The 15,965-nt window shown below is 32.2% G+C and overlaps 1 protein-coding gene across 8 annotated transcripts in view; it reads right to left on the bottom strand.

Moving 5' to 3' along the window:
- CCDC171 (coiled-coil domain containing 171) overlaps positions 1-15,965 on the bottom strand; it is a 245,529-nt gene that overhangs the window by 129,569 nt on the left and 99,995 nt on the right. For all 8 annotated transcript variants that reach the window (XM_036239088.1, XM_036239086.1, XM_036239089.1 and 5 more), the window contains 2 exons: positions 9,493-9,997; positions 8,625-8,741 (listed from right to left, as the gene is read on the bottom strand). In XM_036239088.1, coding sequence (XP_036094981.1) covers positions 8,625-8,741; positions 9,493-9,997 — 622 coding nt within the window. The remainder of the gene's footprint in view (positions 1-8,624; positions 8,742-9,492; positions 9,998-15,965) is intronic.

The following is a 15,965-nucleotide window of genomic DNA, read 5'->3' as shown; positions in this document are numbered from 1 at the left end:
AACATGGGAGTCAATCATTATGATAAGATGTTTGCTTCAAAGAAGTGTTCTATCTAAATAAAAAATAAAATCCTACAAAAACAGCCCAAAATACTATTTTAAAAATTAATAAGATAATTTGTCTTACCATATTTTAAACCATCGAGATATACTCATGAAAATAGCAGTATGATACTGGTACTAGAAAAGACAGGGAGACTAATGGAACAGAATGGAGAGACATGAAAGAGATCTAAATACTCACAATAATTTAATATATACTAAGTGATATATCTTAACTCAATGGGGAAAAAAACAGCTGACTGAATTAAAACATATTGGGACTAGCTTGTCATCTGAACACAAATAAATCTTAACCATTTTCTCACTACTTACACCAAAAATAATTCCAGATAAATCCAAGATTTAATACAAAAATTGAAAATACTGGACTAAAACATAAGCAATACAACCTTGAGGTGAGGCTAGCCTAAGCAAATCACCAAAAGACAATTTTATCCACAGAAAAATTAAAACACAAACTGAAAAATATATTTACATTATATATGGCAAAGTGTTAACATAGGTGATACTCAAGTTCCTATAATTCCATAAGAAACGAACACACCCCCTCTTATATAAACATAATGTGATAATTTGTAAAATAATATAAATGGGTGTAGAACAAATTAAGATATGTAATCTGACAATCAAAAATAACTAATAATATAGGTTCTTTTGCCTTTCAAATTGATAAAGATAAAAAAAAACTGTCGAAACTTCATCTACCAAAGGTATTATGAGGAAACCAGAACTCTCGCTACTGTTCATGAGAGTGTAATGTAAAACATTTTTTACAAAAGGCAGACTAGCAATACTTTCCAATGTAAAATATGCAAACTCATTTCTCAGGAATTTAGCCTGAGAAACAATTGTATAACTATAAAATGACTTTATGCACAAATATATTTATTACAGCATAATTTATTACAGTATTACTTAAAATAGTGAAAAACTAAGAAAAACTACCAACATCCATAGATCAGGAATTCAGAGTAAACTATAGTGTGTATGTATGTGTGTATATATACACATTTTAAAAGATATAGCATAGTAAAAGTTATTGTTTAGCCAAACTAAGAACACTGAACTATGAACTGATCTTCAAGAAGGCACCATATATGTCATGTTGGACATGAAATTTTTATTTATTTTTTTATATTCAAAAGTGATGAAAATCCTGATTCACACATAGGTACTGCTGCAAATGTAATTCAAGTTTCTAAATTTCACTTTACAAGCTGAAGATAGGCTCCTCTCAAAAAAATACCAGAATTCCCCAAGGCTTTTAAATTCAAAACCTATTGTGATAAGAATTTGTCCTAAAGGCAGTGAGTTCATCTTTGGCTAGGTCAACATATTCAATACAATTTATATCAGGAAGAAAAAGGATTGTGAATCCATGGTTCAAATTTCATGCTGTACTACGATGGAATTTTACATAGTCATAAACACATCCAAGGATAAATTGTCCATTCAAAATCTGTCCTTAAAAATTATGATAGGCAAATAAATTTTAATTTAAAAACCAAGATATCTGTTCAATGTAAAATTCTTTCAAATTTTTTATATGCTTGAAAATTCTCATGATAAAATGAGTGAAAAATATGAATAAATGCAAAAGTAATAATGAAAAAGAAAATCAAAAAATAAAAGAAAATTCAGTAAGTTAATGTGGCTCCCCAAATTAGACCTAGTATCTAAGGTACCAGAAACGGCCCATGGTCAGATTGTATTGTTTCGATTTTAGATATAAATGTTTGATGTAAATAACAAAATCCTCTAAGCTACTTCTCAAACTTTACTATGCATATAAATCATCCTAGGGTCTTGTTGAAATGCAGATTCTGACAGAGTAGCTCTGAAGGGGAGTCTGAGATTATGCATTTCTAACACATTCCCAGTTAATGCTGATGCTGCTGGTCTGTAGACCACATCTGGAGTAGCAAAACTCTTTTTTATCATTTGTTAGGATTACATAAAGCCTTAAAAAGCTTATGAATATATACTAATAACTACCTGCTAATACAAATATCTTAACGAACTGTATTAAACTTCCTAAGAGTGAAACCTCAATGTTATGCTGAACACAGCCTAGATTTTTGAGTTTTGCCTGAAAGAGTTGCTATATGACCTCTAGAAAGTTAGTTCAAAGTATATACGATGAAAAAAAAGTTCTGAGTAGTAATAGCAGGGGTATGCCTATTTGGGTCATCTATCTTCTAGATAATTAAGATTCAATTATAATTTAAATATATAAATGTTACAAAATGTATTAACATTCTACTCATATCCATATGCTTCCGTATTTGTTCAGAGATATTTCTAACCAAATTAGCACATTTGTTTCTATCTTGAAAAACTGAGTCTGGGCTACTAATTTGAAAACATTCAGATATCTAAAGGGTTCTTTAGTTAATTCCCAAAATGATTGATATCCCAACTCCTTCAGTGGAAGTAACATTCTCCCCTGTTTGAGGTAAATGATCTCTTGCAGGCACACCATTTGGATACCTGGAAGAGGTAATTTATCTCAAGTGGGCAAACACTTTAATGAAAGAAAGCAAGAAGGTTGCCACCTGTCCAGTATTTAGACAGGCAACATGGAAACTAGGGTCTCTGCCCACTGTCTATAAATACATCATCAAAGTTTAAGAAGGAAATGGAGGCAACCACCTTCAGTACTTTCTGAGCAGTGAATTCAAGCTACCATATTGAATTTCTAGTTTCATGAAACAGTTTAAGGAAAGATACCAGTTCACTTAAGACATCAGTACACACACACACACACACACATACACACACGAACTTGGCTAAACAAGTTAAATTGACTCCTGATAAACCTATGAAGTGGGATCTTTTCTTAGCCAAATTTTATATATGAAGCTATTGAGGCTGAAAGGGGATTAAGCAATTTTCCCAATGTCACATATATATTATGCAATTATATTCAAATCTAGAGTCAAAATCCTTAATCCATACTCTACTATTATCCAACATGTTTAATTTTCTCTCCCAATTTTTAAATTTTCCTTCCTAGATAGTTAATAGTATGTATATAATTCAGAACTCTAAAAATAAAAGCACCCAATTTTTAAAAAAGAGTAATTTACTGATTTTTTTATATATATATTAGAACAGAGATAACACAAAAAGCAATACAGTTACTATTTAATACTTAAAAAAAAAACTACTTGGTATTGGCATACATGTACCAGTTTTCCTGGAGCTAAAAAGAAAGAAGTGCCAATGATGCCATCAATATGTAGTCTTGACATGCAAAATGGTTTAAACTTTCAGCAAGTTCTTCAAAAAGTAAAGGAAGCAAGGAAGGGGAGGGGAGGGAAGAAAAACATAGTTCTAGAAATACCTTATTTCATTTCAGAATTTTCAGATTTCCTTAAAAGACTTTCTTAGATTTTGCTGTTTTAATTTCCCACTTGGTTGAAAGAATTAAGATGCTGCTGATAATATTAGATTATTCAAGAGACAATGAATCAATTACAAACCAACACTGAACTGATATTCCTGGTACCTGTGGTATGATGAAACCACTCTATTGTGAATTGCTCAAATAAATTACGGAATATGCAATAAAAATCATTCTCTAGAAAAATATTAATATAAATAAAGGAAATCCTCAAAAAGAATGCCTTTGTTTAAGCTGAACCTATGATAGTATACCAAAAGCAAAGCACAGTATCACTTCTGTGATATTGACAAAAATGCATAAGCTTAATCTAATCATGAAGAAACCTCAAACAAATCAAAACTAAGGGATATTCTACCAATAACTGACCTGAATTCTTTTAGGTCAAGATTGTCAAAGAAAAACTAAGGAACTGTTCCACGCCAAGGAAGACAAAAGAATCACGACTAAATGCAACACATAATTCTAAACCAGATACTTGTACTATAAAAAACAGGGTTAGGACACCTACAGAATATAGAATAGGGTTTGAATGGTAGACTGTACCAATGTTGTTTTCCTGATGTTGATCACTGCACTTTAGTTATGTACGAGAATGTCTCTGAAACGCACACTAAAATATAACAGCAACTAGCTCTCATGTCATTCAGCAAAAAGAGTTCTTTGTTGTATACTTAAAACTTTTCTATAAGTTTCTATAAGGTTATTTTACAATAATTTTTAAATGAAAATATAAAACAAAATAACATTTTGTTAGGCTGTTAGTCGATAGATGGATTGGTGGGTAGCAGGATGGGAGGGATGATGGGTGGGCAGGCAGATAGAGAAATAGAAAGAGATTAAGGGATAAAACAAAGTAGAAGAACATATACAAATTTTAACAGTAGCTATTCCTGTATAATGAGAAACTTTTTGTTTTGTTATTGTTATTCTCTAATTTTTTTTCCTCAAGTTTTCTGGTATGAAAACAATCTTGTGAACATTTCCATCAGAGCTCTTGAGTGATCAAGTACCTTGCTAATGAGCAGTAATATTTTGAAAGGAAGATTTTTTTCTGAGTAGTAGGTCTCAACAGTGGGATTAAAATATTCTTAAACCATGTTGTAAACAGATGTGCTATCATCTAGACTTTGTTGTTCCATCTACAGAATATAGGCAGAGTAGGTTTAGCATAATTCTTTTTTTAAATTAGTTTCAGGTATACAGCACAATGGTCACTTATAGCATAATTCGTAAGGGCGCTAGGATTTTTGAAATGGTAAATGAGCATTGGCTTCAAGTCACCAGCTGTATTAGCTCCTAACAAGAGAGTCAGCCTGACCTTTGAAGCTTTGAAGCCAGGCCTTGACTTCTCTCCAGCTATGAAAGTCCGAGATAGCATCTTCGAATATAAAAGGTTGTTTTGTCTATACTGAAAATCTCCTGTTTGGTGTAGCCACCTTCATTAATTATCGTAGCTGTATCTTCTGGATAACTTGCTGCAGCTTCTACATCAGCACTTGCTGCTTCACCTTGCACTTTTATGTTATGGAGATGGCTTCTTTCCTTAAATCTCATGAATCAACCTCTGTTAACTTCAAACTTTTCTTCTGCAGCTTTCTCATCTCTCTCATCCTTCGAAAAACTGAAGAGATAGGGCCTTGCTCTGGATTAGGCTCTGGCTTAAGGCAATGTTGTAGTTGGTTTGATTTCTATCCAGACCACTAAAACTTTTTCCACAACAGCAATAAGGCTGTTTCACTTTCTTATCATTTATATGTTCGCTGGAGTAGCACTTTCAATTTCCTTCAGGAACTTTTCTTTTGCATTTGCAATTTGGTTGTTTGATGAAAAAGGCCTACCTTTCAGACTATCTTGGCTTTTGACATGGATTCCTCACTAAGCTTAATCATTTCTAGCCTTTGACTTAAAGTGAGAGATGTGTGATTCTTTCTTTCCTTTTAGCAATTAGAGGCCATTGTAGAGTTATTAATTGGCCTAATTTCAATCTTGCTGTTTCTCACAAAACAGCAAGGTTCAAGGAGAGGGAGAGAAATGGGGAAGAGCTGGTCAGTGAAGCAGTCAGAACACACACAACATTTATAAAGTTCATCATCTTACATGGGTGCCGTTTGTGGTACTTCAAAACAATTACAATAGCAACATCAAAAATCAGTAATCACAAATCACCATAACAAATACAATAATAATGAAAAACTACAGAATATTAAGAGATTTACCAAAATGTGACACAGAGACATGAAGTGAGCAAATGCTGTTGGAAAACAGTGCCAATAGACTTTCTTGATACAGAGTTGCCATGAATCTTCAAATTGTTTTTTAAAAAAAAAAAAAGATAATATATGCAAAACACAATAAAGTGAAATGCAAAAAAATGAGATACCTATAAACGGAATCAGATGATATGTGATCTTTTGCGACTAGCTTTTTTAGCTTAGCATAATTTTGCCAAGGTTCATCCCTGTTAGAGCACTTATCAGTACTTCACTCCTTTTTATGGCCCAATATTACATCATTTGAATATTTATCCATTAATCAGTTGATGGACATTTGTGTTTGTTTCCACTTTTGGGCCATTATGCATAATGCTGAGATGAACATTCACGAAGAAGTTTTTGTACGAATATGTATTTTCATTTCCCTTGGATACATATCTAAGAGTATATTGTTGGCTCATATGATAACTCTGTTTAACATTTTGAGAAATTCCCAGACTCTTTTCCAAAGCAATTGTATCGTTTCCACTCCTACCAACATTGTATGAATGCCTTCACATTATGTCCTTCCCTTTTCATTCCTGCCCAAACACAATCCTGATGCCTGAAAGTAAAGTAGCCAGCTTAAAACTAGGAGGCATAAAATGAAGATGCTAAGGACAGCAGAGCAGAAGGCACAGTGTGGATTTCTACCTACTCCACACTTTCTATTACTTGGGAGGAAAAAAAAATCTATATAATTATGCTATTTTAAGTAGAGTCTTCTATTAGTTACAAAGAAAGCAAACCTGTGATGCCCCCAAACAGAGTAGTTTCACTATACTCGGAAGAAGACATTTCTCTTGATTGTTATATACCAACTTATAGTACAACCATATTTTAAAAAGTTAGAGCTAGATATTAGATGCGTAAATTGTCTTGAAATTTTAAGATAAACTATTATATTTTCATTTGATCCAAATTTTTATAAATGTTCTTTATTATTCGGTTAATGCAATAAACATTTTTTTTAATTGCATTTTAAATTTTAAAAAGTTAGACATTTATACAATCCATGAAATGATTCCTCTCAATTACTCTAGCATCCACCTGGCACTACACGCAACCATTGCAATAATATTAACAATATGCACTATGCTGTACTCTAAATCCCTGTGACTGTTTTGTAACTACTGATCTGTACTTCTTATTAATAACTAACATTTGAACTAAAAAAATAAGCAAACTAGTAAACAGAGACTATTCTAAGTACTTTGCAAATTAAGCCATTTGGTCCCCTAAACAACTCTATAAATAATACTAATATTCCCATTTAACAAATAAAGAAACAAGCACAGAAAGTTTAAATAACTTGCCATGTCACACAGCTAGTGTCAGAACCAGTATTCAAAGCCAGGCACAAACCTTGCTTACCCTATACTAAGGTGCCACCACTAGAGCACTTCAGCAATTTTAGAATAGAAAATTATTCATTAGTTGTCTAAAAATGTGTAGAGACGGTTGGTAGGAAACAATTTTTTTTAGCACCCACTCTATGCCAGGTACTGTAAACAATTTTAACAAGTATTATCTCATTTAATCCCCATAACAACCGGGAAGATGATACTATCTCCATTTACATTTTGCCTAACGTTGTTCATGAGTTATCATTCTTGTTCTATAAACACTGTGCATATTTTCTAGAGGGCTAGATTGAGTCACATATTTTTTCTTTTATCTCTTAAGGTATATATAGCATAGTAATAAGGAAAAAGTGCATTAAATAAAGTAATAATAAAAAAAAATCATCAAAACAAGACTATAGCTTAAGAAACCAATCTACTTTTAAGTGCCCACATACCTACAAAGAATGCAGCTAATATAAATCTGTTTATTAAAATAAATCCAAAAACTTTTATTAAGTTCTTTGAAAAATGTTAGTTTTTTCTTTGAAGTTATAACATCAACATTCTTAAAATACACTTAATTCAACTTTTATTCCAAACTCCAAATCCAATATGTTGAGGTTTTGCCAATGCGTTAAACAAACATATTGCTTACCAACATCAATGACCACAACCTCAAAATAATCTTTGAATCATAAGTTTCCTTCTAAAAGAGCCTGGGTTTAGATATTTGAAATCATAGTAAATGATCTATATTTACATAGCAGAGTTGTTTGAAGAATTAGATTATGACCCAAATTATTATTTCATTAATGCTTACAGCATTTCATTAAGCAGGCAAGTATTAACAAGTCCATTATACTATTCATAGCATTAATGTGTCTGAAATGACAATAATTAATCCAATGGCATAGCTTAACCACTAGTATGCTATTCTTCTAGCATAGAGAAAATAGTTTTCATTGAACTTTTGACACCGTCATATCATGTTATCTCAGTCTTGAAAAAAGAATTGAATTTTAGACCTTTAGAAATCACAAATTATAGGTGGTTCCACATCTGGTGGAAAGGAACAGACTATTCAAATTAACTTTGTTTCAAATTAACCATAAAAAAAAAATCACATCACCAAATGAGAGAGAAAAATTTTCTACTGGTTTAATTACTCAAACTTCTAAAATTTTCAACCAGAAATAGAAATGAAGAAAGATTAAGACATCTGAAAGAACATTATCAGTTTTACTTAATAAAAAAGCTAATGATGAGCTTTCCATAAGAAAAACAGATCACAAAAGGAAGAAAAAATTTAGGTGGATACATTTGCCAGAAATGTCATTTAATGCCATAAATAAATATAAAATTACCCATCGAAATTTACAGTAATTCCCTATATCATTAAATATAGATTTAACAATCTCTCTGTACTTGAATAAAAGAAAGATGAGAATGAATGTATTTTTTTCCTAGATGGTTTATTAGAATTTATACCGTAAAGCATTTCTGGACCTTGGATTTTAAATGTATTTTGCAAGAACATAAAAGAGGGGGTAATACCTGTTTTAGAAATGACTTCCTGTAATTCTGCCATTGAAGTGATTATTGCAGCAAGAAGGTCAGAACTGGTGAGCCAACTGAGTGCTTGCAAACAACGCAATTGCTCCTTTTGATGTTCTGCAAAAATAGAAAAAATCCATTATGCAATGCTACAGAAATTTACTAAAATCCATGTTTAAAATGCATAGCTATGTTTAGCTGTTTAAGAACTAGATCAAAACTTGTAGACAGAACTTTGCCTGGTGCAGAAAAGTCTACAAGATATGTTAGATTTGATTGACTTTATATATTTGAGTATTAACTGACATCAAAAAAGGGAAGAAAATTTTCTTCTACTTGTATTATTTAGCTTGCTTTGCAAAAGTTAAAAATTGAAATCAATGTTTCCTCAGAAAAGTCAAGCAAGCATTCAAACAATCTCTCTGTTTAGCTGCGAAAGTTATATTTCTCTCATTTTCATTGAGTTCTTCAATAGATTTTTAATTTTGGTAATTTTATAACAATTCATAGAAAGTGCAAATAAACTACACTGTTAATTAATTTTCAATAGGGAAGAGTCTTTGTATTGAGTTAACTGAAAAAATTGCTGTATAAACTCTTGACTTTACTGTGAAAAGAGTATTCAAATATAATAAAGTTAGACAAAATTGAAATTATATAATTTGCTACTTTCTTTATATTTTAAAGTTCATTAAAAAATCAAAACCTAATTTATACTTAATATACATATCTACATACATACAGTACTATGTTACATGACTTGACATATTAAATGATCTTTTGATGTTTTTGCACAATGGTGAAACATATTCACTGTTGTATGTCATGTACATGCAACTGAGATTTGAAAAAGTAGAAATTATCTTACTTGGAAATTTATGCTTGTCTTTGGGCTCTCCTGTACACACTAACATGCCTATACCTTCTTTGAAATTTTCCATCCAAGTAAAAAGAGAAGCACATGACTGGCCCAAAACCTTGAGTCTGTTTGCTGCCAAAATTGCAATAACACCTTTCCGGAACGTGCGTATCAATCCTTTGAATGGTTTTTTCTTCATCCTGGCCTCCTCTTGCTTCTTCTCCTCTACAGTTGACAAAGCCTGGGCTAGAGTTCTAACTTCCATTTTGAACAACTCAAAAGTGTTAACCTGCTCCTGGAGAAAATATCTCTGTGTAGACAAGGCACATGATCGGCTATAGAGAGGATATAAGGCACCAGCCATCAATGCACAGGCTGCCAGCAAGGATGTTTGTTCCTTTTGAGTCTGAGATAACACATTTCTGATGCGTGAATTTTCATGAACCAAGTGATCGTGTGACTTCTCAATACGGTTCAATTTTTCCATATTTTTTTCAGCAATTTCTTGAAATTTCTATAAGAAGTCAAATAATATATTTGATCATAAAATAAATAAGCATTTTATTAATTCCTCTTTATAAAAATAAACTTTGCTGACAACTATTTCTTCAAAAGATCCATGTTCTAGAATATACAAAAAATACATATGATAGAGCAACAGTGGGCCAAACAGCTTAGATTTGATTGTACACACTGATTTTTAAATCTTCTTACACATAGGTTTTATATAAAGAATACATAAATTGTAAAGTGCTTCCTGAATTTCCTGTACACTTATTAATAAATACACATATTTAGAAAAAGAAAATTTCTCATCTTCCATTTGTCATAATTTCACCTCTTCCATTCCTCACTAACTTGTATTTCCTGCTTTTAAACAAAAATCATACAACCAATAGAGGCTTTCCTACATATAAAAAGACTACTTTTTGCCAAAATAAGCAAAGGGCTAAATCAATGATAAAACAAATAGCACCTGACTGTCTGCCATTTACTAGACGAGAAGGACTGATCTCAGAATATATTCTTGTATTTCAGTTTCTTTCTTACCTTCCCAAGAAAGAAGGTTGTACAAAGTACAGCTCCAGTGGTGGGAGGAAATACTAATTTTAAGCTGGGCCTCAGCAGCAATCTGATTCTTTTTTCCTAATCAGAGTATTTACATTCTAAAACTTAATTTGAAACACTAAAAAATTTTAACTGCAGATACCATATTTTAATCATTAGAAAATACACTAGCTCTTTATGCAATCTTATGCCTAATTATTAAGGAATTGCTGAGGTAGAGTAAATTTTAGAAGATAACAGGTCCCAATTTCCTTTACTGATTCATTTATCATTCAATAAACATTTATTGATTACTCACTAAATTGCATGTGCTAGGAAAACAGACAAGTAAATCAATTATAATGCTATGATAGAGTTATGCCAGATTGCCAGAGTTACATAAAAGGGGCTTTACACAAAATGATGTTAACAGACTTTTGGAGGGTATGACAAAGGACAAATAGGATTGAAGTACGTAATAGAAGGGATTTTTTGTTTTAAAAGGAGGCTAGCCATAGCTGCCCTATAATAACTTAATCTAATCCCTATAATCAATGGTGATTTAACAGCTTCATTTGGATCTTTATTTTGCCAAGTAATCTGCCATGATTTAGCCATGGACCTCTTTCTTTTTAAAAGCAGGCCAGGGGGTTTCAACTTGAATAAGTGGGTCAAAGTTAGAAAAATCATGCTCTGTATATATATGATAAAGTGAAGTGCTGTCTTCATTTTGAGAGAATTCTTTTGGGGGCATTAAGGAAAATATTTCTCTTTGTATTATTAGTCAGAACACTCTAAAATCTAATGCTGATCTTTGGGACAGGTTTACAGTGAGTGTGTATCTGATTCAAGAGTTACCTACTAAACAACTAAAAGATTCAAAGGCATTTCTAAAACCTACATTGGCAGGAAGACCTCAAAGGTGATCAGACTAGGAAAAAATTCATACAGACTCCTGACTACTATACAAGATTTGGTGTCAAAGCCTACCAAGTCTGAAGGTTTAAACTTCTTTGATGCTTTCCCTTGGGCAGGGAAAAAGTGTTCTAGACATGATTTTAAATGTTTTCATACTAGAATTCCTTTCATTTACTCTAACTCTTCTCCAAAGTCTAATCTAGCCATATCTGTGAGAAATAAAGAAATGAGAAAATAAAAAAATTGTGACTTTCCCCTAATCGCATCACTGATGGCCAACCTGTGGTAGCAGTATTCTATCACTAGGACTGTGTCCCAGAGCTCCATACGAAGACACTTGTAAAGGAAGTGGTGTCCCACTGGGAACAGCTGAAAGAAGCAAGAACTCTGAGAAGCATAAGCCAGGTGAACTGCTTAGAAGCAGATGTGAGATACCCTTTTAAGAGAGGGAACCTTTAAGAAAAGGGAAAATTGACCCTTGAACTATAGTTAGAGAAAGCAGGAAGACAAGTACATAAAAAAGTAAGAGCCAGAAAACAGGATAATGTGTTCTAAGGAAGTACAAATGATGCTATATGCCCGAAGAAAAAAAGAAGAGTGATGAAAATTTTAGAAGTAGGTAGATAATGGATGATTAAGCTAAGGAACTTAAATTTTATCCAAAAAGCTATGAGAAGCCATAAAATCCTGGAACAGTCTGTATGCGTTAGTAAATGGATGGGAGAATCAGAAACATAAATAAAAATTGCCAAAGGTAACAGCAGAGTCGTGGTTAGAGTTGAGGACGGAATGAGGGGAGCTAATGGAAATTACAGAGGTTAATTTCATATTCTCTCCAAAATCAATTCCATCAGCTCAATTAGAGAAAAAAAAAGGAAAATTATAGAAAATCTAAGATAAAAGAGGCACAATGGTTGTAGCTGGGTAGCAGAAATAAAAATGAACCTAATCAGGTTCCTAGTGGCAGCCTATTTATAAATTCACATTTTCGAAGTCTCAGGCAGAAATGCGTTTTCAACAAAATTTACTTTTTTCAAAAAAAATGATGAAAAGATATGTTTGCCAATGATATTTTACATATTTAAATGTAATATTCAAAGTTCTTGGTCAAAATCCAATAGATTGTTGTAAGATTACTAAAAGTAAACTAAACCAATTGTGATAAAGATTTAGCTAATTTTAGTGCATGATAGATAGAAAACTGTAACGTGTACAGCTAGTCCACTTCCACCAACCATCAGGTTAAAGCTAAAAACATTTTAGAGAGGCATCCAGAAACAGGCAGTCCTGGGATGAGCATGAGAGGTTAATCAAAATGAGGATAGAAAAAATAAAAATTTAAAATATATTACCAAAAATAAAGCATTTCTGTTTATATGAAGGAAAACAGAAACACAGTGGAATTTTTTTAAAACAGGACTGAGTTTCCTGACTTACATAGCCAGTTTTCATTTTAGGTTTCATAGCGTAGTGGCAGTGTAATAAAGCAATTTTTGACGATCTTTATGTCATTTCATAGCCTCCAAATCTTGATCACTTGTAGTGTTTATTTATTTAAAAGTTCTGATTAATAATAATTACTATCACTATGGATGTTTTCATGAGACCTGTATAATTTGTATTGTAAGAATGAGATGTCATTTACAATTGCTAAAAGAATAAAAATTGCTAAAAGAATACATGTGGAGTCTGTTTGGAAGTAAAAATAAACAATCTCTAAAGACTGTTTAATTGTTTAACAACCATCTGTTGTCTCAAATTATTGTTGATTTAAGTAATTATAATCAAGATACTAAGTACCACAGGTTATTAAAAAAAATCAACCAGGCCAATATCAATTAGATACCTAAGATTAGCAAAGTAGAATATTTGAATTAAAGATATAAAAATATTAAAAATTAAGTTCTTATTGACAAACAGTAGGCTAACCAAACAAACAAACAAAAATAGTAACACTAACACTTAATCTGAGTTTTGTTCATTTCTTAACAATTATATTTCTGCATGTTTGGCATCTCCTCTGAGATCTAGAATCACAAATCTGATTGCCCAGGAGGCACCTCCAGTTAGATACCTCTCAGCCATCTCAAGCTAAAGTATCCAATTCAGTACTGTTGATTTTTCTCCTAAAAGTGTTCATAATGGTCCTCTTTACATTAGTAGATGACACCAACATCTACACAACTGTCCAAGTCAAAATTTTTTAGTTAGTCTTAATTCTTCCTTCTTTCACCTATCCATAACATACACTCCAATCCATCTCCACTGCTACCACCTTATTTACAGTTGTCATCACTACTAGCCATTCAGGCCCAGATCAATGCTACTTCCAATTATGGCAATCCAATCCTATTGCTTAACCTTTTTGTCTTTACTAAACCAAGGTTCTCCTCCAATCGAGTCGCAAGACCCCCACACCTTCTCCTGTAAAACTTTCACCTTCCCCCAGGATCTTCCATGTGAAGAAATAGGAGAGAACCATCTGCTCCTTTAGTATCCAGACAGGAACGTCACCAGCACTTTTCACAATTTACCTACATCTCTAGCACCCCCAGGGCCTTTGCCTTTCCACTCTCCTAATGTTATTCAAATTTTAACAATCTTCAGAGTGCATTTCACTGTCCACATATTCCATGACATCTTTTACTACCATTCTTACTCACAGTGACCTTGAGCATCTCTGAACTTAAACTACTCAAGCATTTAATTCCCGCATGGCTACTTACATCATATGTGTATATCTACTCTCCATCGAATACAATAGAATGCTAGCTCCTAGAGGCCAGGAATTATTTACTCTAGTGCCTGTCACAGTGCTCTATACCCTATAGGTATTTGATAAATATTGAATAAATTAAACAATCTTTTATAAAATTTTCCTTGGTGCTTAGCACAGTGTTTTGCCCATAATAGGAATTAAATAAATACCCAATGAATAAAAAGCTTTACAAATGTAAAGAGAAGAAAAATATAATCAAAAAAGATAGTTTCTAAATGTAATTTGGAACTTATCAACATGTCTGGATTTTGTTTTAAATTAATTCTGATATTCCACAGGGAACTTCAGAGGTACTGCATTATTTACTGTGAATTATCCTTGAAGAACAAAGCTTGTTTGATGGTAAGGCTGGAAATAGCTATAAGAGCAAATATTCCTAAAAAAAAAAAAAAAAAATCCTATGTTCTTCACATAAAAAGACTAAAGGCCAATATTTTTAAAGCAAACAAGGAACATCGCCTTAAAAGGGAAGAAAAGCATTTCTAATACTGAAAAGTTCCCTATTGTGTTTAATTCCAAAAATAATATTCAAAAATTCTCCCCCTAATCTTATCTTGAAAAAAATAAAACCTGAAAATAAAGGATGGATATCTTTTATGCAGATTTCTTTGGCATATCAAAAATACTATATAATCTCACTAGTTTTCCTTTACTCTCTGACAGATTCGAAGTGTATTCAAAATAGGGGACAGCTTCTGTCCTCAATTAATCATGCGCTTACTTCTTGAAATATATGAGATTTGAGGGATGCCTTATTGCTTTACAGCATTCCACTCTAAGACTTTGAGCCAGAAATTAGACACTTCCTTGGGGAGTAAAATTATTTGTTTATCTGTTTTTTTTTTTATCAATTTTGCTTGCTGAATTTTTATTCTTTATGTTGGCAAAAAGGCAAATTGAAAACTAGACATTCAATGACACACAGACATGAAAGAACCTCATTTAAAATGTCTTATTTTTATAAGCTACATTTTTTGTCTTTCTATACAATGGTATATTTTAATACATAATAAACAGGAATTTACCTGCTTTTCCTAAGATGTAAATGCTTCTCTGTTAAAAACAAAGCACATCTTGTGTGGAAATTGAAACTCTCATACATTGCTGGTGGAGATGTTAAAATGGTGCAGCAGCTTTTAAAAACAGTTGGCAGTTCCTCAAATAGTTCATTACCATATGACGGCTAGTAGCAATTCTATAATCTGATCTTCATACATATACTCAAACCTCATAATGATGATTTACATTACTTAAAAAACTATCTTCATTTTGTAAATTTAGCACGTCAAAAACAAATGTGCCAAAAATGTTATGTGCCTGTGTTTACTCTTTTGCATCTAAGGCAATACGATTTATAAAAAGCCCTCAAGTATCATTAGACTGAGAATAAAAGTGTTGATCCAGACAAGATGCTTGATGTGTTGACTGTTAAAAGATACTACTTCAGATTGTTAGAAAGTAAGCACTGTCTCTAAATTATGATCTGTCTCATGTCTCTTTCCTCTGGGTTTTCAGATCCTGGCAATAGGGACTAAGTTGATTACAGTGCCTTCTATGAAGCCCTCAAACACTGACTACCTCCTCTTTTATGTTTATAGCATGTTTTGGCAATTAATTAAGTATAGCCTTATAATAAACCTAATACAATTTAGTGTTTCATGTATTTTTTTAACGTCTCCTCAACTAAATTTAGAACTATTTGAGGAAAAAAAAAAGTATTACGCCTCTTTGTTAGTAC

Source organism: Rousettus aegyptiacus, unplaced genomic scaffold (genome assembly GCF_014176215.1).
Source record: "Rousettus aegyptiacus isolate mRouAeg1 unplaced genomic scaffold, mRouAeg1.p scaffold_m13_p_3, whole genome shotgun sequence".
Lineage (NCBI taxonomy): Eukaryota > Metazoa > Chordata > Mammalia > Chiroptera > Pteropodidae > Rousettus > Rousettus aegyptiacus.
This window is presented reverse-complemented; position numbering and strand designations above follow the sequence as displayed.